Genomic DNA, 26,725 nt, shown 5'->3' with positions numbered 1-26,725 from the left:
CTCATGCCTGAAGTCCTGCCTGACTGCTTGCTATTACTTCAAAAATGTAGATCATACAAATGACAGATTTAGGTGTGCCACAGGGCTCTGTTCTAGGGACGCTACTGTTTTCCTTGTATGTGCTGATGAAAACACAAAAAAGCCAAACGACTTACAACCTTGTGATACAGCAACAGTCTGTATCATTGTTCCTCGGCCAGTTTCCATTTTTCAGACTGTAAATGACCGAACTGGCCCAAAAATAAATAAATAAAATTACGTGAAAGGTGCACCAAGTAAAGCTATACCAAATGTAATATATGATGATGTCTTGAGCAGGTTTAGATACTGGCCTACAACAGTTCGCAGTAAGAATAAACTATTTAAGGAGCATTTATTTAACCTTGTTTGATAAACATAAGTTCTAACAGCAAAAACAACACAAAAGGAAGAAACTCAGCAGTATTTCGAATCCATTTTTCAAATACAGCACGTCAAATTCAAATGACTTTATTTCATTTTTCATTGAACATTTCATGGGTACTTTACAGTACATAAGATTTTTAGAAATCGATTGCAGTAATCTTAGAATAAACCAAAGCCATTATAAAATGTTCATTGCATTGAAATGAGGGTATGCGGAAAGTTTCTGGAATTTACTACTGACATGAGAAGTCCGAGTACGATGTTCCCTTTCTGGAGAGTTCTAGCCGAATAAGGTTCACATATACAAATGAAAAGGAAAACAAAACCTCCTGAATCCTTGCTTCAAGTACAAGAAATCCAGAAGGATCGAAAGGAAATGGGATACAGGAAAATGGAAGGCTACACACAAAGCAATCATTGTTAGCTGGACATCCTGGCCTGCAACCACAGCCATGGAGTGGATGATTTTATAGCTTATGTAAGTATTAACATGAAATCAAACATATAGACAGCAGTGACAGTTGTACATTGGCATTCAGCTACAATACACACCGGTCACAATTTAGAGTAGGAGGATCTGGTCGCTACCGAAAGGCCTTTTTTAAGACTGAAGGACAAAACCTCGGATATTTGGTGGAGGAAAATTGGTCTAAAGGAGATCGCTAGCCCTTCATGCGCTGACCGCTTTAGCACGTAGCCTAGCCTACTCTAAACTGTGACGAAGAAACGGTCATCACGCACACACAGCAGGTGAGTGGGAGGCTGTAACAAGGCATAAAAACTCAGCCGCCGGGCAGCTCACTGAGTGGTCAGTCACTCGAGAGGCCTTGGGTGTGGGTGGGTTTTGAGAGAAGAGAGATTTAAAGAGAGAATCGAGGATCAAATATCCAAACCTGGCCATCCAAACCTGAATGCGCACATCGAAAGTATAAGTATATAACACTCGCGTTTAAACGTGATACAAAACATAAATGGTCATAAGTGAGGACGTATTTCATCTAGCACAATTTCATCTTTTACTTTTTTTTACTTTAACTTTTGGCAATAAGCGTGTAGGTATTCCCATTTCAATGCTAACACCTCCATAATGGAGATTTACATTCTATATATTAAAAAAAAAAAGGAAAAAAAAGGGACTCTATCTGTTTTCCGACAGGTTATAGTACCGTGTTAAATTCTCGATAATAAAAATCTTCGTACCCTAATCGGTTTTACTTACAGTTAATCCTCAACAAATTCACTAGCCTATTAAGAAACATGGACGTAATATATTATTATTGTTTTTTTTAATATATATATATTTATATATTTAAGGACAATGGATTCAAGTAGATATATACAACGTTAATCGTGATGGACGAACAAAAATAAACCAAAACAAAACAACATTCCGCTTTCCGTTCGAGGATAGAGGAGAAAAAGAGAATAAAAACAACAGAAAAACAAGCAAAGCATTCATTGGTGTCATACATTTCAGTCTAGAGTCACGCACACGTTAGCTGTATGGTACATAGTCCACGAATGGCGGATGGGGAGCGGATGGATGAGGAGGAGGGGAAAAAAAACAAAAAACCAAGCCGGGAGATTTTCACAGTTAAGAGTTAGTGACCAGAAACCGCCCCGTCCGCCTCAAAGACCTGTTAAAGTGGTGAGGCTTTGACAATCAGGAACAACAAGCCTTTTGTTAAAGTGTAGTGATGACGACAGACCACTGGTTTCACTTAAAAGAAGAAAAAAAAGGACAAAAAATAAAAAAAAACCCCAAATATTCAACGATTAGCTTCTCTCGGCACGCGCCGTCCTTTCTGGCCGCTCTCTTCGTCCCCTTGCCAGAGGACAGCGTTGTTGATAGTGCAACAAGAGACTTTTATTTTGAACGCGATCACAATTCACTTCTATTCCACGTAACTAACAGGTTAAAGCTCCTGTCAGGAGCAGCAGGGCTAGCAGGTTTGCTCGCTTTGACTACCAAAATAATTAGCAAACCTTCACTGCTGTTTTTAAAAGAGTACAAATCACATTTTCACAACTTTCCCTTTACTGCAAATGTAGTCGATCAGCTGAGATACCTCAGCTTTGGTGCCTCTTTAGTTTTGTTTGGAGCTACGAGGCTAATGTAGCACAAAAAGTTAGCATTGCGCTAACTGTAAGGCTAAATCATCACAGACTTGCCTCAAACTACATTGAGTTGTTAAAGTAGACTTGCTTGGTGGTTTTTAGACACAGTTATCTACAAAAGATAGACTAAATTGAGGCATTTCAAGGTTGCTTTTACTGTTTTTGCTGCCCCAGATAGCAACAGTATAACTTAGCGTGCCTCTGTTAGCCTAAAAGCTGGTGGTCCACTGGCAGCTTCTTGCTCAGAGCTTTCTGGGCCCACCAGTGGTTAAACAGTGTTATTTTGCCTTAATTTCTTTCTTTTGTTATCATTTATTTATCATTTTCCCATATCAATTAGTTTAATAAGTCATTTTAACAGTAGCATCATAAATAAGGCTGGTTATACAGCTGTAACCAATCTAGCACAGTGTCAGCAACAACATTTTCAACAAAATTACTTTCTATTAGGCCTAGATATTAATTTTTTTCCCCTTTCCAATTTTTAATAATAATTGTCTTAGTATATTTTCCAAAACTAAAACTCTGTGTTTATTTAAATCTGTTTGAGGAGATTAAAAACTAGTAAGATCCTGTATGCAGGACAGTAATCTGGGTGGTCTGAGGTTGGACCAGCAGTGAAATGCAATCCCAACGCCAGTGGACCGATGTCCGCTAAGCCGGTGCTCGCTATCTGGGGCTGTGCTACATACTTGCCCAGTTTGTATTGGCTAATCGGCTACATCTGAGTAAGCGGGTACATTGTGTTGATTCGTTTTTTTCTCAGCCTGCTCGGTTCCTGACCAGTGCTTTAGACTTCAGTCTAGACTCACCCCAACCATCCTCTTCAGTGGAAACTGTTCATTTAGCATGGAGCTAGCACCTTTGTTAGCACAGAGCTGGGCCAACCGTGAACTGAGCGAGGTACCCTGCTGCTAGCTGGCTAAGCTAACTCACACAGACTCTTTTAGATGCTCCCAGCTACTTATTTTAGCACGCTAGCAAACTAATTACGGTAAGATTTGGCGTCCGGCTTGCGAATCGTGGTCAGTGCGCTAACTCTACGCTGCTCCGAAAGTGGGATAACTGGCTATTTTCCGTTTGGTGATGCTTAGCGCTGGTTGCTGTAGCTTATACGTCTTTCTGCTGAGAAACGGGCGTGGTTTTTTTATTTTGTTCCTTAACTAGCGTCTCTCTGCATTGCTTATGTTACACATTTGGCAAATACCGAAGACATCTGTAAAGATCGGAGAGTAAATATCAAAGTTAGCGCTCTGGATATCTGGATGATTGTTGAGCGACGCGGCTAAGAGTCGAGTCTGAACTCTCGCTAATGTGCAAGTTTTCTGCTCTGCTAGTTCTCAGGATGGCGTGAGAAGAGGCGAGCCAAACTAAAAACCTGGAATAAAAAAAAACAGAAAAACTCCAGGACAGTGGAAAACGAGGATTTGACAAGTAAAGATAACAATTATCATATCCTATAAAGAGCACTGTTTTCTTTCTACTTCTTCTCCGGTTTCGGATTCCTTTCTTTTTTTCTTTTCTGTACTTTTTCAACACTGACACACGTTAACAGCCCGTCCCGTTCCTCTTTTTGAATTGTAAGTGTACCTAGTTTTGCGTGCGTTGAGGCACGGTACGTTCGGGATGGTAATGCAAACAGTCTGGGAGAGAGAGAGAGAGAGAGAGAGAGAGAGAGAGAGAGAGCAAGGAAGAGAAGAGGAGAGAGAGGGATAGAGAGAGAGATAAAGAGAGAGAGATTATAAGGAGGAGAAGGAGAGAAAGGAGGTGTGGTGGTGAAGGACTGCAGCGCTGAGTATTAACAATTGAGTAGAGGCAGGAGGAGGGGCAGGACGAGGAGCCACATGGACAGACAGATGCATGCCGAGCCGTTGATGTCCCGTCCAGTTCCAGGTCCTATAGAGAAAAAGAGAGAGAGAGAGGTAAGAATGAAAGGAACATATTGTGCAGTTATAAACTGTATACTGCATAATACACCAATATACCACACACACTGTATACAACATAAATATACTAGCATATACTGTATACTACATACTGTCCTTGTATATACTGTATACCATATATTGTACCATTATAACTGTACTACTAGATATCTTTCACCATATATTGTACCATTATATACTGTATTATGTACCAGTACTGTATACCATATATTGTACCACTATAGTATGTATACTGTACTAGTATATACTGTATAACATATGTTGTACCTTTATAAACTGTATAATGTACTAGCACTGTATACCATATATTGTAACACTATAGTCTGTATACTGTACTAGTATATACTGTGTACCATATGTTGTACCATTAAATACTGTATGATGTACTAGTATATACTGTCACTGGTATACTGTCAATGGTAATATATATTTTACCATTATGTACTGTATAAAGTACCATATATTGTATCATTATATACTGCATAATGTATATGCTGTATAATGTACTAGTATATAGTATAACATTATACCATATATTGTACGATTATATACTGTACTATTATATACTGTATACCATATGTTGTACAATTATATAGTGTATAATGTTCAAGTATATGCGGTACTATTACATACTACATACCACATGCTGTAACAATATATACTATATACTGCATACTGTGCTAGTATATACTGTATACTGCATATTGTGCCATTATATACTGTATACTGCATACTGCACCACTACAGTGTATACTGCAAATAATACTAATATATACCACATAGCATAGTAGTAAATACTGTTATGTAGTGTAATAGTATACACTGTATACCACATGTTGTACCAGTATATTTTATACTACATACTGTACCAGTATACTGCACACTGCATACTGTAGTAGTAAATACTGTATATTGTATAGTGTATTAGTTTACAACATATACCACATATTGTACTAATACTGTATATATACTGTATATATAGTATATACTGTTCCAGTATGTACTATATATACAGTATATACATAACGTACTATATTATGTATACTGCATATTGTACCATACTGCAGCAGTACTGTACAGTGCAATGTTCCAGGTTTGACAATGCAGATTCAAAAAGGCCTAATTACTCTGTTTACACTGTCGTAGAAGATGGGCTATAATGGGCATAATGCCTGGCCTCAATTTAATAAAGATATGAGGTCTGTAAAAATGGCTAAGATATTGATGAGGCGTTTTCAATACATTGATACAACTTTTGCAACTCTTAGTATTTGTGCACTGCATGTATTTTTCATAATCGCATGACAAGTTGAAACATTTTTCTCCACATGGGGAAAAGCACTTACATATTTCTGATAAAAACATGAATAGCAATCTTAAAAACAACCAAAACAAAACATTTTTTGCAAGATGTAAAACCAAACATTGAACTTCAGGCCTTTATTTATGTGGGGAGGCATTTATTGGTACACACTGACATCTGGTGGCCAAAGTGTGAAGTGCACACTGAGAATTCATGCAGTTTATTGTTCCTGTGTAAGCAATTACGGTGAACTGTTCTAGATCATTATCAGCTGTGGATTACTGCATTCTCTGAGAATAAATCTGTAAATAAACTTTTTGTTTCAGGATGCAACTTAAATGATTTATCATTATATACGTTTTATCAGTTAAAAAAAAAAAATGTGATGCAGACGGTGAGAAATGGTCATACTGCCAAGGAACATATTGCCAAAAATCCACTAGATGGCACCAGTGTGAGCAGTAAATGTAGAATCTACATTTTTGAGAACATATTTGAGACTTCTGTAATAGCGTGTATTCATCAATAAGGAGGGATTAAAAAAATATACATGTTTAAAATGTTCAGTTTTTATTTAATAGAATAATCATGCTTACTGTATTTAACCCCTTAAAACACACAGGTTGGTCACATACCCAGGCTTATTATTCAGCAACTACAGGCACAGTGCTTTTTTGGCCTTTTAAAGGTAAGTGTTGTAGTACAAACTCAATTCCAAAAATGTTGGAACAGTCGGTAAACTGCAAATAAACACAGAAAGCAGTGATTTGCAATTTCTTTTTGACCCGTAGGATTAAATATCTTGTCTTTATACTGCTTTCAGTCAAAGTGGCTTTACAAATCACTGAGAATGAGAAATTCGAAAGAAATCAGAGTAAGAATGCACATGCACTGAGAAGTCTGATTACTGAGCTAAAATCCAGCTCTCTTTATCGGATTTCTTAATCGGATTTCTAGACGTTATTCTGATCTAAGAAATCGAAGTGTGGTGTTTATATGACCATTTAAATAATCAGATAACTGCAGAAATCCGATTATGATTGGATTATTAAGTGCATGTAAATGCACTCACTGATACATACAAGCTCAAATACATGTTACTGTCTGTTAGTTTCAAATACAGCTCACTGAACGTTTTTCATGAGCTTCAAGCGACCTACAGTGTTCATGTGCACCATTGTTAGCTTAGTGCTAGCATACTATTGGACATCTCATAAGGGCGCTAGCATAAATTAGCATTGTTGTAATTTCATGTTTTTTTCTCATTTTTAGCATTGAGTTTTAACATTCTTGGCCTGAACTGAAGGCCTAGCTCAAATAGTCTTGGTTTCTTGCTAACATACACCTCCTGAAGCTTCACTGTTGCTTTGCTAATCTCTCTGAATCTCTGCTAATGCTGTGAGAGTGGCGTCAACTGTGTTTGTGTGTGGTTGCTCACTGTAAAGGAACACGCTAGCGTTGTGTCTTCCCAGTCGGTTGGTGGCCACACAGGTGTAGTTTCCGTAATCATCTTCTGTGACGTTGGCTACCAGCAAAAGGGTACGAGTACCAACGATCTGAATAGTGATGCCCTGCATATTAGACAGCCTGGAGGAAGAGAGAGAGAGAGAGAGAGAGAGAGAGAGAGAGAGAGCAACATTAGAATTAAATTTGCAGTTCTCACAGTTCCTATGGCTCCACCACTCAAACAGTCAAACCCAGTCCTGTGGTCAGAACATTACCAATGATGAGCAGAAACAAATGAGCCAAAGCAGGGCCATCCAGTCTTATCTGCAAAGGGCCAGTGTGGTTGCAGGTTTTCGTTGCGAGAAAGCAGGAGATCACCTGGTCAAATGTTTGAAGACTGAGACAAACGGTTTAAACGAGGGGGGTCCGGTGTGGTCAGGCCTGTTTGGAATGAAAGCCTGCAGCCACATGTGCCCTTTTGCGGACAAGGCTGGAAACCTCTGATCTACAGACTGTAATTGTACAGCTATATAGTGAAATTATGAAATAGCTGGAACTCATAAAGTTCTCTGTGGTAACTGCATTTGTCTCTGTGGTGAGTGTACTTACCTTTACACTAAGTGTTTCCGTAGGGTAAGTGTATTCATCTCTATGGTAAGTGTATTTACCTCAATGCTAAGTGTATTTACCTCTGTGGAAAGTGTATTTACCTCAATGCTAAGTGTATTTACCTCTGTGGTAAGTGTATTTACCTCAATGCTAAGTGTATTTACCTCTGTGGAAAGTGTATTTACCTCAATGCTAAGTGTATTTACCTCTGTGGTAAGTGTATTTACCTCAATGCTAAGTGTATTTACCTCTGTGGTAAGTGTATTTACCTCAATGCTAAGTGTATTTACCTCTGTGGTAAGTGTATTTACCTCAATGCTAAGTGTTTTTACCTCTATGCTAAGTGTTTTTACCTCTATGCTAAGTGTTTTTACCTCTGTGCTAAGTGTATTTACCTCTATGGTAAGTGTATTTACCTCTATGCTAAGTGTATTTACCTCAATGCTAAGTGTATTTACCTCTATGCTAAGTGTATTTACCTCTATGCTAAGTGTATTTACCTCAATGCTAAGTGTATTTACCTCTATGCTAAGTGTATTTACCTCAATGCTAAGTGTATTTACCTCAATGCTAAGTGTATTTACCTCTGTGGTAAGTGTATTTACCTCTGTGGTAAGTGTATTTACCTCAATGCTAAGTGTATTTACCTCTGTGGTAAGTGTATTTACCTCTATGGTAAGTGTATTTACCTCAATGCTAAGTGTATTTACCTCTGTGGTAAGTGTATTTACCTCAATGCTAAGTGTATTTACCTCTGTGGTAAGTGTATTTACCTCTATGCTAAGTGTTTTTACCTCTGTGGTAAGTGTATTTACCTCTATGGTAAGTGTATTTACCTCAATGCTAAGTGTATTTACCTCTGTGGTAAGTGTATTTACCTCAATGCTAAGTGTATTTACCTCTGTGGTAAGTGTATTTACCTCTATGCTAAGTGTTTTTACCTCTGTGGTAAGTGTATTTACCTCTGTGGTAAGTGTATTTACCTCTATGCTAAGTGTTTTTACCTCTGTGGTAAGTGTATTTACCTCTATGGTAAGTGTATTTACCTCAATGCTAAGTGTATTTACCTCTATGGTAAGTGTATTTACCTCAATGCTTAGTGTATTTACCTCTGTGCTAAGTGTATTTATCTCTGTGGTAAGTGTGTTTACCTCAATGCTAAGTGTATTTACCTCTGTGGTAAGTGTGTTTACCTCTGTGGTAAGTGTATTTACCTCTATGCTAAGTGTATTTACCTCTGTGGTAAGTGTATTTACCTCTATGGTAAGTGTTTTTACCTCTGTGGTAAGTGTATTTACCTCTATGGTAAGTGTATTTACCTCAATGCTAAGTGTATTTACCTCTATGGTAAGTGTATTTACCTCAATGCTTAGTGTATTTACCTCTGTGCTAAGTGTATTTACCTCTGTTGTAAGTGTATTTACCTCAATGCTTAGTGTATTTACCTCTGTGCTAAGTGTATTTATCTCTGTGGTAAGTGTGTTTACCTCAATGCTAAGTGTTTTTACCTCTGTGGTAAGTGTATTTACCTCTGTGGTAAGTGTATTTACCTCTATGGTAAGTGTTTTTACCTCTGTGGTAAGTGTATTTACCTCTATGGTAAGTGTATTTACCTCAATGCTAAGTGTATTTACCTCTATGGTAAGTGTATTTACCTCAATGCTTAGTGTATTTACCTCTGTGCTAAGTGTATTTACCTCTGTTGTAAGTGTATTTACCTCAATGCTTAGTGTATTTACCTCTGTGCTAAGTGTATTTATCTCTGTGGTAAGTGTGTTTACCTCAATGCTAAGTGTTTTTACCTCTGTGGTAAGTGTGTTTACCTCTGTTGTAAGTGTGTTTACCTCAATGCTAAGTGTATTTACCTCAATGCTAAGTGTATTTACCTCTATTGTAAGTGTATTTACCTCAATGCTAAGTGTATTTACCTCAATGCTAAGCGTATTTACCTCTATGGTAAGTGTATTTACCTCTATGCTAAGTGTATTTACCTCTGTGGTAAGTGTATTTACCTCTGTGCTAAGTGTTTTTACCTCTGTGGTAAATGTGTTTACCATTATGGTAAGTGTATTTACCTCTATGCTAAGTGTACTTACCTCTGTTGTAAGTGTATTTACCTCTGTGGTAATTGTATTAACCTCTGTGGTAAGTGTATTTACCTCTATGGTAAGTGTATTTACCTCTGAGGTAAATGTATTTACCTCAATGGTAAGTGTATTTACCTCTATGGTAAGTGTATCTACCTCTGTGGTAATTGTATTAACCTCTGTGGTAAGTGTATTTACCTCTATGGTAAGTGTATTTACCTCTATGGTAAGTGTATCTACCTCTGTGGTAATTGTATTAACCTCTGTGGTAAGTGTATTTACCTCTATGGTAAGTGTATTTACCTCTGAGGTAAATGTATTTACCTCAATGGTAAGTGTATTTACCTCAATGCTAAGTGTATCTACCTCTGTGGTAATTGTATTTACCTCTGTGGTAAGTGTATTTACCTCTATGGTAAGTGTATTTACCTCTGAGGTAAATGTATTTACCTCAATGGTAAGTGTATTTACCTCTATGGTAAGTGTATCTACCTCTGTGGTAAGTGTATTTAACTCTATGGTAAGTGTGTTTACCTCTACGGTAAGTGTATTTACCTCTATGGTAAGTGTATCTACCTCTGTGGTAAGTGTATTTACCTCTATGGTATTTATCTGTATTGTAAGTCTATTTTTTTGCATTGTAAGTATATTTGCCTCTGTGGTACATACATTTATTTCTATGGTAAGTATATCTATGATCAGGAACAGTACCTCTTGTCGTCTCGGTACCACTCGAACTCTGGTTTAGGCACGGCTGTGGCGTCACACTGCAGGACACCCAAACGGCCCATCTGCGTCTCCGAGCTTTTAGCAACCTTAATGAAAGGTGGATCTGTGGGGTGGAGAGAGAGAACAGGCCATTTTGTATTGACTGTGTTTGAGATGTCACAACCATGAAAACACTTATGTGAACTCTTATTCCGCCTACAGCAGTGTAGCTCCGCCCAAGTGATGCAGAGTGTTGTTCCTGCAGACTGTTATTGGACTGGGAGATGTAGGAAAATGGTGCGCTGTTCCTGGCTGTCAGGAAGCAAGCAGATCATTGTAGTTTTCCAATGGATACTAATGCACTTTCAGTCCTTTAAACAGGTAGAAATGACAAACCAATGACAGATTTAGAGGCTTGAGGTGCAAAAGGAGGTCGTCATGAGTGAAATGTGGCTGTTAGTGAAGCTAAAGAGACGTGAGAGTGAAACATGAGTCAGCCACGATGTGGCAGAAAAGGTCAGCAGGAAGCTTTGCAGTATCAGTGCAGACTGTTTGCACAGTAAAGGCACACAAATATCTGAGAGATGGAGAAAGAGAGAGAGAAGAGGCACACTGGACGAGTCTGCTGTGGGAGCACAGTGTGGGCAGTTGGCTCAGTATTAGTAGATATGAGTACTGAAGCTAATAGACGAACTACATTTTCCAGTAGCATGATTGTAGTTTAGCCAGTTTCTAAATTAAGTAGTTTTTTAAAATAGCAAAGCTATTTTAGTGATCAAGTAACGGGATCCTCAGACTTTAGCAAAACACATTGGACCAGATTCATAAAATGCACCATAAGGTTAACATCTCCCAGTAACTTTCAGTGCAAGCTCTACCTAATAGCCGAAATAAGCAGCTGCATATGGCCATGCAACCACCAGGGCCCCCCCTAACAATTTCTGGGTTATTACAGTACCACTTTGTTGTCTAAGATGCTTAAGTGAGGAGAAACAAACACATGTTAATGTGGTACCACTTGTTTTGGCTTGTACTAGGACAACAAGAAAGTGGTTCTGGGGTCTGTCGAACAAACTTATATGCATGCAAATGGTTCTATACGGAGCTCATTGTACTAAACAGTCTTTCTCTGAGTTTCTATACCAACAATCAGTATTTCCAATTTTTCATGATTTTGTTGTAGAAAATTTTTGCGGCACTGAGAAATATATGACACACAGCTGATCAGCCTGTCTACAGAGTCTTGATCATCAGAAGGAATGCATAGCATAGCATAGCTTTGAAAATGTGTATTTTCTAATGACATCACCTAGAGGTAGCATGTACAAAGAGAAAAGCAAAGGCCCTAAAACTGAACCTTGAGGGACTCCACAAGAAATGCCAAATCTTTTGGACGAATGACTTCCCATTGAAACCATGAGCTGCCTATTACCTAAACATGATTTAAACCATTCTAAAGCTGTGTCTGCGAGGCCAACCCAGCATTCTGCAAACACCTTCCATAAAATACAGAAAACATGGAGAGACTATTTCAGTTATTCTGCTTCTAAACTGTGGAGCTCAATTCACCTTTTATTAGACAAACTCAGTTCACACATTTAAAAAACATTTGAAAACGCAGCTTTTTAATTTAGCATTCGATTAAAACTCTGAGTCTCTTCTGTGTTTCTTTTTCACTTGATCTGTTATTGTCTTGTCCAAAATATTATCACCTCTCTGTAAAGCACTTTGAGCTGTCACCAGTATGAAAAATGCTCTATAAATAAGGAAAGAAATATAAGATATTTACAGCTCAAACATCATTTAGTTTCACTGTAATTCCAGCCTGTAACTCTGACTGTACGTCACACTGCATATTAGCATTTAATACATAATAAACAAAGTAATGATTTTGCTTGAGTGAATTAGTATTTTCCGGCTCTAAAATGATGTCATTGTAGCAGAACTACTTCACAGTTTGCATCCTACACCCTTAAAAAAGATGGTTCTTCTAGGGTTCTTTACTAAAGGCAATTGTTCTGTTTAGACCCATGAGTTCTACATAGAACCATTTGCATGCCTAAAATGGTTCTTTGCATGGCGAAATGGTTCTTCACATTGATGGAGAATGTGTTTCTCTTTTGAAAATGCTTCTATATTGCACCAAAAGGGTTCTTCTATTGTTACAAGCTTGACATTGTTGCTACATAGAACCAAGGTTCTGTATATATTGTATATGTTTTATGTTTCTTTGTTTTAGCTTCTTTCACCATGTCCACTGTGGCAGCCAATTCAGCTTTAATGTGTCTTTGCATCCACAGTGTAGGAATAACAACCGTTTTATACGTAAGCCCCCATTTTTAAAGCCCAAAAGTAACTGGACAGTTGTTCAGTGGCCAGATGTGTGTCATTCTCTCATTATTTCACTTACAGGTAAACGGATAAAAGGTCTAGAGTTTCTAGAGATTTGAGGTGCATCTGTTAGAATCTGTTGCTGTTAACTCTCAACATGCAGTCCAAAGAGCTTTACTGCCAGTGAGGCAAGAAATCATTAGGCTGAAAAATCAACCCAAACCAATCAGAGAGGGAGACCATTTGAGCCAAACAAACCATTTGATGCATTCTAAAGAGAAAGAACACACTGGTGAGCTTGGAAACAACCAAAGGCCTGGAAGACCATGGAGAACAACTGTGGTGGACAAAGAAAAGCCCTAATACTTGTTACCAATACTAGCAATTGGAATGAACAGTGTCACAACATTTGATAACATGACTGCTTAGGTCACATGCTAATTTTTGCCAAGTGTACTACAAGTTAGCCATCATGGCATTAAACATTATGATATTTGTCATTACAATGGTAACAGTAGGCTATGGTAACGGTATGTCAGCAATGGTCCAGAATCAGGCCGAATGGCATGTTGTATCCCTGTATTGTGTATTCTTATAGGAACAAATTGTATAACTGGCAGGTCATTATAATTTTAATTACCCTGGAATACAACATCATTCACGAAGCAGCTTCAACACGACACACTACATCTGCCATGCGGGAATAAAAGCACGACTCTGCTCTGCATCTGTCACAAGCCTAAACTGCCTTTTTATACTTTCAATTATGACAAACTCTTTCTTGAAAACCTATCTGTGGCTGATTCACGTCTGCAGCGTGGAAATTATGAGGTAACTGGCAGCTGAAGTGGCAGCTAAATCAGGAACGAAGGCGTTGTTTTGTTTTCAGCGGCAATCACACTGTACATTCGATCAATCAACATGTGCTGTATTTTCTTGCATGTTGTACTAGCGGGGCTGTAGGCATTGTGTAATCAGCCCACCATGAAGGGTGTGTATTTATTTATTTATTATTTATGTTTTTATTTACAATCCATCAATCCATGGTGGAACTGTCCTGGCCATAAAAAGTTTGGGGACACATAGCTTTTCAAAATGTTCTTAGTACAAGTGAGCATGCTTTCTTTGACAGCTTTCCACAACATATTTTCACTCAACAGTTTATTAGGAACAACTGCACACCTACTCATTCATGTAGCTCTCTAATCAGCCAATCGTGGTGGCAGTGCAATGCATAAAACCATGCAGATACAGGCCAGCAGCTTCAGGTAATGTTCACATCAAACATCAACTGTGGAACAAATGTGCTGAGCAGAAAAGCCTCTCAGAATGCACAATATGTCGAACCTTGGGGTGGATGGGCTACAACAGCAGAAGACCATTACAGGTTCCACTTTTGTCAGCCAAGAACAGAAAGTTGAAGCTGCAGTGGGCACAAGCTCACCAAAACTGGACAGTAGAAGACTGAAAAAACATAGTCTGGTCTGATGAATCTCAACTGCTGAGTCACACAGATGGTAGGATCAGAATTTGGCACCAACAGCATTAATCCATGGACCCAACCTGCTTTGTGTCAGAAGTCCAGGCTGGTGGAGGTGGTGTAATGGGGTGGGGAATGTTTTCTCAGCACACTTTGGGCCCATTAATACCAATCATTGCTTTTAGGATGTGGTAGAACGGTAGGACAGCATGAAAGTGCACCTGGAAAATCTGCAGGAATTGCATGATGCAATCATGTGGACATGGGGCAGAATCTCAAAGTAATGTTTCCAACTTCTTATGGATGCAATGAAGAATTGAGGCCGTTGTGAAAGCGAAGGGAGGCCCAGTATTAGTGTAGTGTTCCTAATAGAGGAGTGTATTTATAACATATAGGTATATAATGTATAACACCTTACTAAAAACAATAGTTCATCAGCAGTGTATTTTGGCATGCGCTGAGTGCTGTGCTTTCATAGGAACTTATTATTAATATTTGGTATTTGATTAGCTGTGAACTGACTAATAATCCGATTAAAATATTATGAAAATAAAAAATAGTGAAACACGGTTCCCAGTCAGGTACTTACAGTTGACGACCACGTTGACGTATTTGACGTCAGGCGTTGCTACGTCGTTGCTGGCTTTGCACTCGTAGCGTCCGGCTTGAGTGCGCATGATTCCGTAAATTTCCAAATACTCGCCCACCTCCAGAGTCTCTGCTGCAGAGAGACAAACAGATCAACATCATCACCATCATCATCATCATCACCATCATCATCATCATCTTTGTCATCATTATCATCGCCACCAACATGATCATCATTATCTTCATTTTTATCACCACTATTATAATTATCATCACAATCCTCACCATTCGTATAATCACCATTATCACATCAACATGATCATCACCATCATCTTCATCATTCCTATCACCACCATTTATGTAATTATCACCATTTATGTCATCATCATCCTCATTATTACTCTTTAAATTATCACCATGATCACTATCCATATCATCCCTATTATCACTATTTATAACATTATCACATTTGTCATCACCTTCATCCTCTTTATCATCATTCCTGTCATCACCATTTATATCACCATCATCACCATTTATATTATTGTCATCACCAAAATTCTCATCATCAGCATTTCTATCAACATGACCACCATCCTCATCATCCCCATCACCAGTATATCATCATCACCACCACCACCACCATAATCATCACCATCATCATCAGCATCCTTTTATACCATCATCATCATTTATGTCATCATCATTTATATCATAACTAGATCACCATCCTTATCATCATTGTCATCATCAACCCCATCATCACCCTTTATATCACCATCATCTCCATTTATATCATCACCATCCTCATCATCCCCATCATCACCAATTGTATCACCATCATCATCAGCTTTGGCATTTATATATCACCATCATCATCACCCTCATAACCATTTGTAGCACCATTTATATCATCACAATCACCTCATCCTCATCACCATCATCATCACCATCCTCATCATCACCAATTATATCACCATCATCATCAGCTTTAGCATTTACATATCACCATTATCATTACCTTCGTAATCATTTGTAGCATCCATATATATCATCACAATCACCATCCTCATCACAATCATCACCAATTGCATCACCATTATCATCAGCTTTGGCATCATCATCATTATCACTATTAGCTTTTCATCATAATAGTAACTCAAGAAGAAAAAGAAAAAGAAAATTTCCAATAATATAATAAGGTATAACAAATGATCCACCTAAAAATATAATACATTTACAATAATGTAATACGTTATTAGTATTACATTAACGGTCAAGACCTTGTATTACATTATTAGGCAAGTTATTACATGATTTTTTACATTTTTGACCAAGTTAGGTGCACAGTTTTATTATATTATTGGGGAATTATTACATTACATTATTACATTATTACTGTAAGTGCTACAATCATCCTGTTCAGTAACTTTGTCATTAATTTCATCATTATTGTCCTTCAACATCATCACAATCCTCCTCCTCACCATCATCATCATCACTGTTTTCATTAACTTTGTTTTCCTTAATATTATATTATTAATATCATCGACACCATTAGCACCACCATCATGATCGTCATTATCCTCATTATCATTATCATTATTGTCATCATCATCATCATCATCATCATCAGTATTGTTATCACTGCCACCACCATCATCAAGGTCATCACCATTAGCGCTTAAAGTGATCACAGCTCACATTTAAACATTAGAATTCATGATGATTTTTGAAACAGTCATACTTGGTTAAATATTTATAAATATCTAGATTTCACTCTGGTGGATGTTTTTCTTTGCCCATATCTCTGTTTCCCAAACCCTGACTTGGCCTTTAAAGCCTTTCTGAAGCCCAAAATCTTGCACGTTCATCTTTAAAGTCCAAACTCATCAGAATCCACTTTGGGTCAGCATTTTAAAATCTGTCCAGTTATGATTTGTGTTTCAGGATCGGATTCTGCTGGATGTTCCAGCAGTGAGATCAGATCCATTCCAGCAAATCTGACAGGGGAGAAAAAGCACTTCAGATAAACTGGCCTGTGTAGAAAGCGAGCTGCCCTCCATGGGAATAATTCATGCAGCAGCAGCTGGGAGCGTCCTTTAAACTGAGTCCAGGCTGCAGAAATACATTTTGGTGGACGGGAGCCAAAACAGCAGGTATAAGCTGATAATTAGGCCGCTAAATAACGTGTTCTCGAGGATCTAATGAGAGCAGTGCTTTATCCTCAAAGACAAACACACAGCGCTTTTCTCCCGAAGCCTCTTTCTTCTGAGGAACGCGAGTAGACCAGGCAGCTGATCTGAGCCATTCCTCCTGCCCTCGGTGTGTGTGTAGGTGTGCGATGGCGCTCTGTGGATCCGTCTTAATTAAGACACACCATTAGGAGCTGTCATTCTCTCTGACTCACCAAAGGCATCGTGGGTAATGTGAAGTGGGTGGACAGTGCGCTCCTTTCTGCTGATCTCAGAGCAGTTTTACTGCAGTTTGTCTTGTAGTGGAAAAAAGGCCAACAGCAGATTTAATTTGTAATGTATCAAAGATTTGGTTTAAATTATGACTATAGGTTTGTTTTGGTAAATAATAGTAAAATATTGAATCAAATATTATGGGTAACATTAAAATACAACAACAATAACAAAAAATATCTATCAGTCATGAATTGTATATTTGTTATTATTGTTACTATTATTATTATCATTGTTGTTGCTAATAATAATAATATAACAGTTTTTTTAATGTAACATAAATTAACCTTGGGTCATAGAAAGGCATTATATTAATATATACATTTCTGTAAATTAAACAATATATTCATTTACCTTTTAATTGTGCTTTATTTAATCTGGGTTCGATTCCCCGGTCAGGTGACCAGGGTTCTTTCTGTGTGGGTTTCCTCCCACAGTCCAAAGACATGCAGTCAGGCCATTATTTTATTTATTACTGGTCATATTTTCACATTATTATTATTATTATTATTATTACTATATATTTTTAGTGGTAGTAGCAGTATTATTAACAACAACAACAAGAACAACAAGAACAACAACAACAGCATCAATACTACTAATACTACTACTATTAATAATAAAAAATTGTATAGTAAATATTATTATTATTATTATTGTTGTTGTTTTGCTGCTACTGCTATTACTAATAATAATGTTAGTAATTTTATGTATTTATTTATTTTTAAACATGCATTTATTGTTTCATTTATTTGTTGCTCCTCTTGATCAGAGAGAGATGCTACATAAACCATAAACTTATTATTTTTAATAATACTGTGAGAATTACATATCATGTACAGTAAGTTCTTATGGTCAGTCAGTCGTGAAGTTTTTGTGTAAGTGTAAATAAATAAACACATCCTCTTCAGCCCACGTCTCAAACAAACGGCCACATCAAGCCTGCGGCACAATTCTATCCGGCCTGCAAAATTATTTCGATTTTCTATTAATATTAGCCCATTTCACCATGCGCCGCACTACAATCCACAGCATGCACTGCTATGTAATCTGCGCTCCCACCCCCTCCCCAAACAACACACTATGGGGCAGCAGTTTCCACCTCAATTCTACACAATTCTTCACAGCTCAACATAAATCCACACCGGTCATGTCACCAAACCCACCAGCTGCGTTTTAATATAAACACTCATGTGCCATTATTTTTGCACAGGCCACAATTTTAAATGTTATTTTTTCCCCCAGTGTATTAAATCCAGCAAATAAAGAGTAACTGTGCATTAAACTGTGCAGAACTGTGTCTCTGTTAACTTACCTGTGAACATATCATTTGACCGGGGGTGCACAAACTTTTGCACACGCCTGTACGCATGTGTGTGTTGTGCACTACGGTCTTCAGTGTTTGTAGGAGAGCTGCTGAGCCCAGAGCCGGACGGGGAAACGCTTCTGCTCGGCTGAATAGCTCTGATTAAGACTGAGTCATTCAGCAGGACTTAAAGTACAGCCACAAAGCAGCTTGAGCCCCTCTGAGCGTAGAAGGACTGTCCACACGCACTGGTCACACTGCTTACAGGAAGGAGAACCATTCAGAACAGATTGATACAGCGTCAGAGGAAAGTTCTGCCTTTTATGTAAGCAGCAGAACAGCGGAGGTGGTGTTTTATGGTGAATACGACTGATGGCAGTCGATTGATGTTATTCACCCAACCATCATCTCCATAGAGCCCCACTGGGACGCAGGCCTTAGCAGCATTTGCTCGAGGAATCAGCCTGAATTCATGGCGTAGTGGACAGGCCGGCGTTAACGGAACAGGAGCGGTTCCAAAGGAAACAGTCGCAGATGTCCATGAGGCTGGAAAGCAGAGGCGTGAACTGGACAAGAGCCGCCGAGACAGACATCAAAGCTCTCCCTCGTCCTCCTCAGCCAAAGGGGGCAGCGTAGCAGCCGTCGTAAATAACGGCACAGATCTGTGTTTCCCTTCGGTCTGACAAACCACTGACCAAACAGCAGATCACTCACCAGCTCAGACACGCCACTGTCTCAAACACAAATGCCCAGCAGACTGACCTCCATTCATCTCTGCTGCTGACAAACTGTGCTCTGATTCATGACTAACACTGTTTATGACTCAGAGAGAAAAAAAAATAAAAGATTTTTCAAATGTGCTCTGAGATATGATGACATTATAGACGACTACGACTGCAAAATGACTCTGAACCCAAATTAAATGGCTACTTTTCCCAAACAATTACTGAGAAGGACAGGTTCTGTTGTTTACATTGTTTATGTTATTAGTATGCTACCGAATGGTTGAAGGAGGTGGATTGTTTACTGTGTTTATTGGTTGTTGTTCGGTTATTTTAAAGTGAAAAAGGCTTTTTTGTTCCAGGTGGTTGTGAGGGTGCTGGTCAGTGGTTGCTACAGTACCGGTAAATACATAATGAAGAATATTACCGACTGCTTGAAGGTAGTGGACTGTTTATACTGTGTTTTTGTTGTTGTTTTGGGGTTATTTTAAGTTAAATGACTTATTATAATTGTTTAGTTTCCTTGTATTCCAGGTGGTTGGGGGGTGTTGCTAGTTGGTTCTAGGTTATTCTGGATGGTTATGAGGTTGTTGATTGTATCAACCGAAGTAGTTGATATCGTATTTCAAATGGTTGGTCAGAGGTTGCTAGGTGAAGTGGTATTCCAGGTGATTGCTAGAGTGCTGCTAACAGCTGGTATTGTATTTAAGGTGGTCATTAGGGTGTTGGTCAATGGTTGGAACAATATCATTAAATACATAATAAATAATGATACTACTGAATGCTTGAAGGTAGTGGATTGTTTATATTGGGTTATTTCAAGTTAAATGAGTTATTATAATTGTTTGGTTGATTTGTATTCCAGGTGGTTAAAGGGTGTTGCTAATTGGTTCTAGGCTATTCTGGATGGTAAGTTGTTGCTAAGTGGTTGTTGTTGTTGTTGTTGGGTTATTTTAATTGTTTATTTTAAGGGTTATTGTCATTGCTTGGTTGCTGTTGTATTTCAGGTGGTTGGAGGGTGTTGCTAGTTGGTTATAGGCCATTCTGGATGGTTACTAGGTAGTTGCTAAGTGGTTGATATTGTATTTCAAATTGTTGGTCAGTGGTTGCTAGGTGGTTAAAATGGTGTTCCAGGTGATTGCTAGGTTGCTCCTAAGCAGTTGGTATTGTATCTTGACCTAGGGTGCTGGTCAATGGTTGCTACAGCACCGATAAATACATAACGAATGACATTACCGAATGCTTGAAGGTAGTGGATTGTTTATATTGGTCAGTTTTTGCTTCAGTACCAGTAAAATTGGTGCAAACCTGGCCACCACTTTACTAACATATATTGTGGCATCCACTATGGGCCAAGTTGCTTTTGGAGCTCAGGAGGCGTGGCCATGCAAAGTGGCTCTTGGGAGGCACCACGTTCCCCAGTTAAAAAGGTACTGTGCCGTGGTTGTTGTTATTGTGGACGTTATTAGTGCAGCTATGTTGGTTAGAGTTCTTGTGACCTAGATCCCCAGGGTTACAGTGTGTTTTAAGTGTCCACCCTCCACATATGTTGTGTCCTCCTGCATTACCCCCAGCTTTTGTTTTGTGTTGGGGCTAGTCCTGTTCAATAAAAGAGCATTTGTCGTTAAAGCACAATGTTTTCTAAATATATTATAATATAGTGTCTTCGGTTTGGGTTCAGGTTTCAAATTTAGCAGTACCAGTCGGACTGGGTCAGGTCAAGTTATGGGTTCAGCTCAGGTACATGTTTCAAATGTAGCAGTTTGACTCAGAACTGTTCATCTGACTGTTCAGGTCAGATCTCAAAGTCACAGTTTTGGGTTGGGTTTGAGTTTTGAACTTAGTAGTACCAGTTGTGCTGAGCAAGGTCAGGTCTCAAAGTCGCAGGTTAGAGTTGGGTTCTGAATTTAAACTTAACAGTACCAGTCAGGCCCGGTCAGCTCTCAAAGTTGTGCATTTAGATCAGGCTCGAGTTTTAAATGCAGTACCAATTGGGCCAGGTCAAGTCAGGTCTCAAAGTCGGGGTTTCGGGTCAGGTTTTGGTTTTGAATCTAGAGTCGTACTGGGTCAGATCTCAAAGGCATGGCTTTGAGTTGAGTTTAAATGTAGCAGTACCAGGCATGCCAGGTCATGCCTCAAAGTCATGGGTTGGGGTTGAGTTCAGGTTTCAAATTTTGCAGTACCAGTTGGGCTGGGTCGGGTCTCAAAGTTGTGGTTTCGGGTCAGCTTTGGGTTTTAAATGTAGCAGTACCAATTGGGCCAGGTCAAATCAGGCCTCAAAGTCATGGTTTAAGGGCTGGATTTGGGTTTTGAATTTAGAAGTACCAACCAGGCTGAGTTGGGTCTCAAAGTTGTGGGTTCAGGTTCAGGTTTCAAATGTAGCAGTACAAGTTGAGCAGGGTCAGGTCAGGCCTCAAAGTTACAGTTCTGGGGTGGGTTCAGGTTTTGAATTTAGCGGTACCAGTTGGGCTGGGTCAGGTGAGGTGAAGCTGCAGATACAAGTTAGGTTTTGAGGTTAATTGTAGCAGTACCAGTCATGCCAGGTCAAGTCTCAAATTTGTGGGTTCAGGTCAGGTTCATGTTTCAAATATAGTGGTACCAGTTGGGCCAGATCAGGTCAGGTCAGGTCTCAGGATAACGATCTCGGGTCAGGTTTGGGCTTTGAATTTAGTGGCCCAGTCATGCTGGGTCAGGTCAGATCTTAAAGTCATGGGTTTGAGTCGAGTTCTGGGTTTCAAATTTAGCAGTGCCAGTCCGGCTGGGTCATGTCTCAAAGTTTGTAAACTCTGATTGGACGTTTGGTTCCTCCCAGCCCTGAGCGATGTTTTAGGCAGGACTGAACAGTCTGCTGTGACAGCTGTCTACATCCACTCACTCGCTGCAGCACTCATTATTTCCAATATGTGGGATCGCTGTGTAGAGTGTCAGAGTGAATGTACAGGCTGAGCATCACGTGGTCAGGCAGCATCTCCACTAATTACACAGTCCATATCACTCTGTCTCCCGTCTCGTCTCTCTCCGTTTCCCCCCTCTGTGCAGGCCGTGTGGTGGTGGGGGGGCCGCAGCACAGCAGGGAGAAGCTGAAACACTCAGCAGGTGATTAGACAGGAACAAAACGGGAGAAATCCTCATCATCTACACCGGGACCACTCACTAACTCCAATACGCTCAGCCATCCATCAGTGAACGAGTGAGTGAATGAATTAATGAATGAGTCAGCAAATGAATGAGTGAAAAAATAAGCAAGTGAGAGTGAACAACTGAGTGACAAATGAGTTAACACGTGAATGAATAGGTGAATGATCAAATAAGTGAATGAATGAATGAATGAATGAATTAATGAGTGAGTGACTGAATGAAGCAATGAGTGAACAAATGAACAAATGAAAGTGAATGAATGAGTGATGAATTAACACGACTGAATATGTGAATGAAGTGCATAAATGAACAGATGAGTGAGTAAATAAAGTGTTAAATTAATGAATGAATGAATGAGCAAATGAATGAGTAAATGACAAATAAGTGAACAAATGAATGAACACATGAATAATTGAATAATTGGAGTGAATTAAATAAAAATGTAAGTAAAAGTAAATGTATAAATGAACGAATGAATGAAGCAATGAGTGAATAAATGAACAAATGTGAGTGAATTAATGGGTGATGAAACAATACATGAATAAGCAAGCGAATGAAAGAGTGAATTAATGAATAGATGTGTGAATAAATGAACAAAGTATTAAGTAAATGTGTGAATTAATGAACAAATGAGTGAACAAATGAATAAACACATGAATGAGTGAAAAACTGAGTGAGTGAATCATCTAAAAATGAATGAATAAATGAGTGAATGTGTAAATGACAGAATAAGTGAATCAATATGAAAAACCTGATGAGTGAATGAATGAATGAATGAACATGAGTGAGTGACCAGATGATTCAATGAATGGACAAATATAATAATAATAACGACTGAACCAATAAATGAACAACTCACTAAACAAATGAGTAAATGAATGGCGCAATGTGCAAATTAATGAATAAACACATAAATGAATGAATGAATGAATGAATGAATGAATGAGTGAATAAACAATCTCACAAATGAAAACTGAAAGAATGCATGAGTAAATTCATGAAAAATCAGTGAATAAATGACTGAATGAATGGACAAATGAGTGAATGATAGATGAATGAGTGAACAAACAAGTGCAGGCATGAAAACAGTAGCAAACCAATAAACAATGATTCAAAAAAATGACAAATGGATCAACAAAAAAGTGAAAGAATGAAGAAGTGAATGAATGAATGAATGCATGAATGAATGCATGAACGCATGAATGAATGAGTCATAATAAATGAGTGGATAAACATGAATAAATGAGTGGATGAACAATGATAAATGAGTGGATGAACAATGATAAACGAGTGGATGAACATGAGCAAGTGATGAAATCAACAAGTGAACAACTTAATAAACAAATGAATGAATGAATGAAGCCGATTACTGAATGAGTAAATGAATTTTGTTGCTGAATCAGTTAATAAATAAACAAGTGAATGAATTACTGAACACTTGAGTGACTGAGTGCATGCGAGTGCAGGAATGATCAAAGGATTGAGTGACTGAATGACTGAATGAATGGATGAACGACATCACAAGACCAAGTCCACTGTAATAGAGAAGCAATGGGGAGTAAATATTGTTCGGAAATTTCCCGGAATCTCTTTGGCACTTTGTTTTGCCGTAATTCCTCAGACGAGCTTCTGTTTCATTAACATCGTTACACTCACACATTTCAGATGAGGTCAAACGCCGTTCACTGACCCCTGTCTGTCAATACGAGCCACACTTCTTGATCACCCAAGAGAGGGAGGATGGAGAGAGTCTCCACTCTCCGGCGTCCAATCAGAGCGTTTTGTGGACCGCTGGTGTGGAATTCCCGGAATGATTGAAACACCAGCGGGCACGGAGAAGACAAAAAGAAGCGCTTCAGACATCCGGAGCTCTTCGAAAGAGGAAAAAAAGAGACGTTTCCTTTTTTATCCCTGCGGTGAGTCTTTTGGTCAGAGGCGTCGCTCGAGTAACGGCGGCGTTACTGGAACTGTGGAGGAGGAGGAGGAATGCTAACGCTAACAGGAAGATCGGGGAGTAGGCCATCCTTTAGTGTGAATTCCTAACGCCCACCACTCTCTATTTTCTCACTCTCTCTCTCACTCGCAGTGTCCCTCTCTCGCCCTCTCACAGCAGAAAATGATATCTTGCAAAGTGAAATCGTCTCAAGATAATTCCAGATCATTTTTCAAGAAATGTGCTGGAAACAAGCACAATTATCTGGCAATACAACCACTGCTTCACTCACAGACTAAAGTAATCTCATAATATTCTTACAACAATCTCATAATGAGCGATATTACATATTTACACACGGTTTAGGAAGATTTCACTGAGCAAGACGTTGGGTTTTGCATTCAGACAGAGAGAGAGGGCGAGAGAGGGAGGTGGAGAGTGAGAGACAGAGAGAGAGAGAGAGAGGGGGCAAGAGAGGGAAGCAAAGAGTGAGAATGAATGGATGAAGTTGTTAGTGAGTAGATGAACGAATGAGAGCGAATGAACCCACATGAATGAATAAGGGAATGAGTGATGTAATTAGGTACTGAATGAATGAATGAGTGAGAGAATGAACCAACAAATCAATAAATAAATAATAAACGAATGAGTAAATAAACAGTGAGTGAACGAGTGAATATATGAAGGAGTGAACAAACGCGAGTGAGTGACTGGGTGATTCAATGAATGAGTGAACAAATGAATAAATGATTGAGCAAATGAATGAATAAATGATTGCACGAGTAAACAAACAGGGAAATTAATAACAAACTCAGCGAATGAATGAATGAAAAAAATTAGGAAATGAATGAATCTATAAGTGAACGAATGAAATTTAAATAAGTGAATGAATGCACGACGGAGTTCATGAAAAGAAATGGGTGAACACAAATGAGAGAGTGAATGAATGATTGAATAAATAATTGAATGAATAAGTGAGTGAATTAAGTAACAAATGAGTAAATGTGTGAGTGAATGAGTGAACAAGTGAATGAAGGAACAAATGAGTAAGAGGGTAGAACAAATGAATTAATGAATGAATAAATGAACAAACAATTTAATAAACAAATGAATGAATATCCGTGAAATATGCAGAGATGAGTGAATTCATGAAAGGAAATGTCAATAAATGATTGACATTTCTCTCCCTCTCTCTCTCTCTCTCTCTCTCTCTCTCTCTCTCACTCTGTGGTTCTCTCTCTCTCTCCCTCTCTCTCTCTCTCTCTCTCTCTCTCTCACTCCGTGCTTCTCTCTCTCTCTCCCTCTCCCTCTCTCTCTCTCTCTCTCTTTCACTCTGTGCTTCCCTCCCTCTCTCCCTCTCTCCGTGCTTCTCTCTCTCTCTCCCTCTCTCTCTCTCTCTCTCTTTCACTCTGTGCTTCCCTCCCTCTCTCCCTCCTCTCTCTCTCTCTCTCTCTCTCTCTCTCTCTCACTCTGTACTCCTCTCTCTCTCTCCCTCTCTCTCAATCTGTGCTTCCCTCCCTCTCTCCCTCCCTCTCTCTCTCTCTCTCTCCTCTCTCTCACTCTGTACTCCTCTCTCTCTCTCCCTCTCTCTCAATCTGTGCTTCTCTCACTCTGAGCCTCTCTCTCTCTCTCTCTCTCTCTCCTTCTCTATTGCTCTCTCTTTCTCACTCTGTGCTTTCTCCCTCTCTCTCCCTCTCTCTCTCTCTCTATCTCTCTCTCTCTCTCTCTGATTGATTTGAGCTCTTTGTAATCGTTTCTCTTCATATTTGTTTAAAATCATGCTAATGCAGGTGGGGGGAGCAGTGTGGGTGGGGGGGTGTTAGGGGAGGACGCGAGCGAGTGTGTGAGAGAGTGCTAATGTGGCGGGGCCGAGAGGGACCGGCAGCAGGAGAAAATTGAGTGCCAAATTCATTTTCCAATCTCAGTAATCACCCCATATTGTCACATACAGAAAACTGTGAAAAAAGCAACCGCCGACTAGTAGAGGGAACGAGTGCAAGCAGCAGAATGAAAGAGGCAAAAAACACGAACAGATGAGTGTCTGTACTCCCCACGACCACTTGGACACACGTGCAGTACCGCGGAGAAGCCGGAGACCACCCTTTCGTTTATTTCATTTGCAGTCTAAACGGCCGTC

General features: G+C 39.1%; 1 protein-coding gene across 1 annotated transcript in view; it reads right to left on the bottom strand.

The window, feature by feature from the left end:
* Positions 1-4,222: 4,222 nt before the first annotated feature.
* LOC118802366 (limbic system associated membrane protein) overlaps positions 4,223-26,725 on the bottom strand; it is a 329,028-nt gene continuing 306,525 nt past the window's right edge. The window contains exons 4-7 of the mRNA XM_036562884.1: positions 15,023-15,154; positions 10,626-10,746; positions 7,211-7,359; positions 4,223-4,419 (exon numbers count right to left, since the gene is read on the bottom strand). Of these exons, the coding sequence (XP_036418777.1) occupies positions 4,322-4,419; positions 7,211-7,359; positions 10,626-10,746; positions 15,023-15,154 (500 nt within the window). The 3' untranslated portion in view covers positions 4,223-4,321. The remainder of the gene's footprint in view (positions 4,420-7,210; positions 7,360-10,625; positions 10,747-15,022; positions 15,155-26,725) is intronic.

This window comes from Colossoma macropomum, unplaced genomic scaffold (assembly GCF_904425465.1).
Source record: "Colossoma macropomum unplaced genomic scaffold, Colossoma_macropomum, whole genome shotgun sequence".
Classification (NCBI taxonomy): Eukaryota; Metazoa; Chordata; class Actinopteri; order Characiformes; family Serrasalmidae; genus Colossoma; species Colossoma macropomum.
This window is presented reverse-complemented; position numbering and strand designations above follow the sequence as displayed.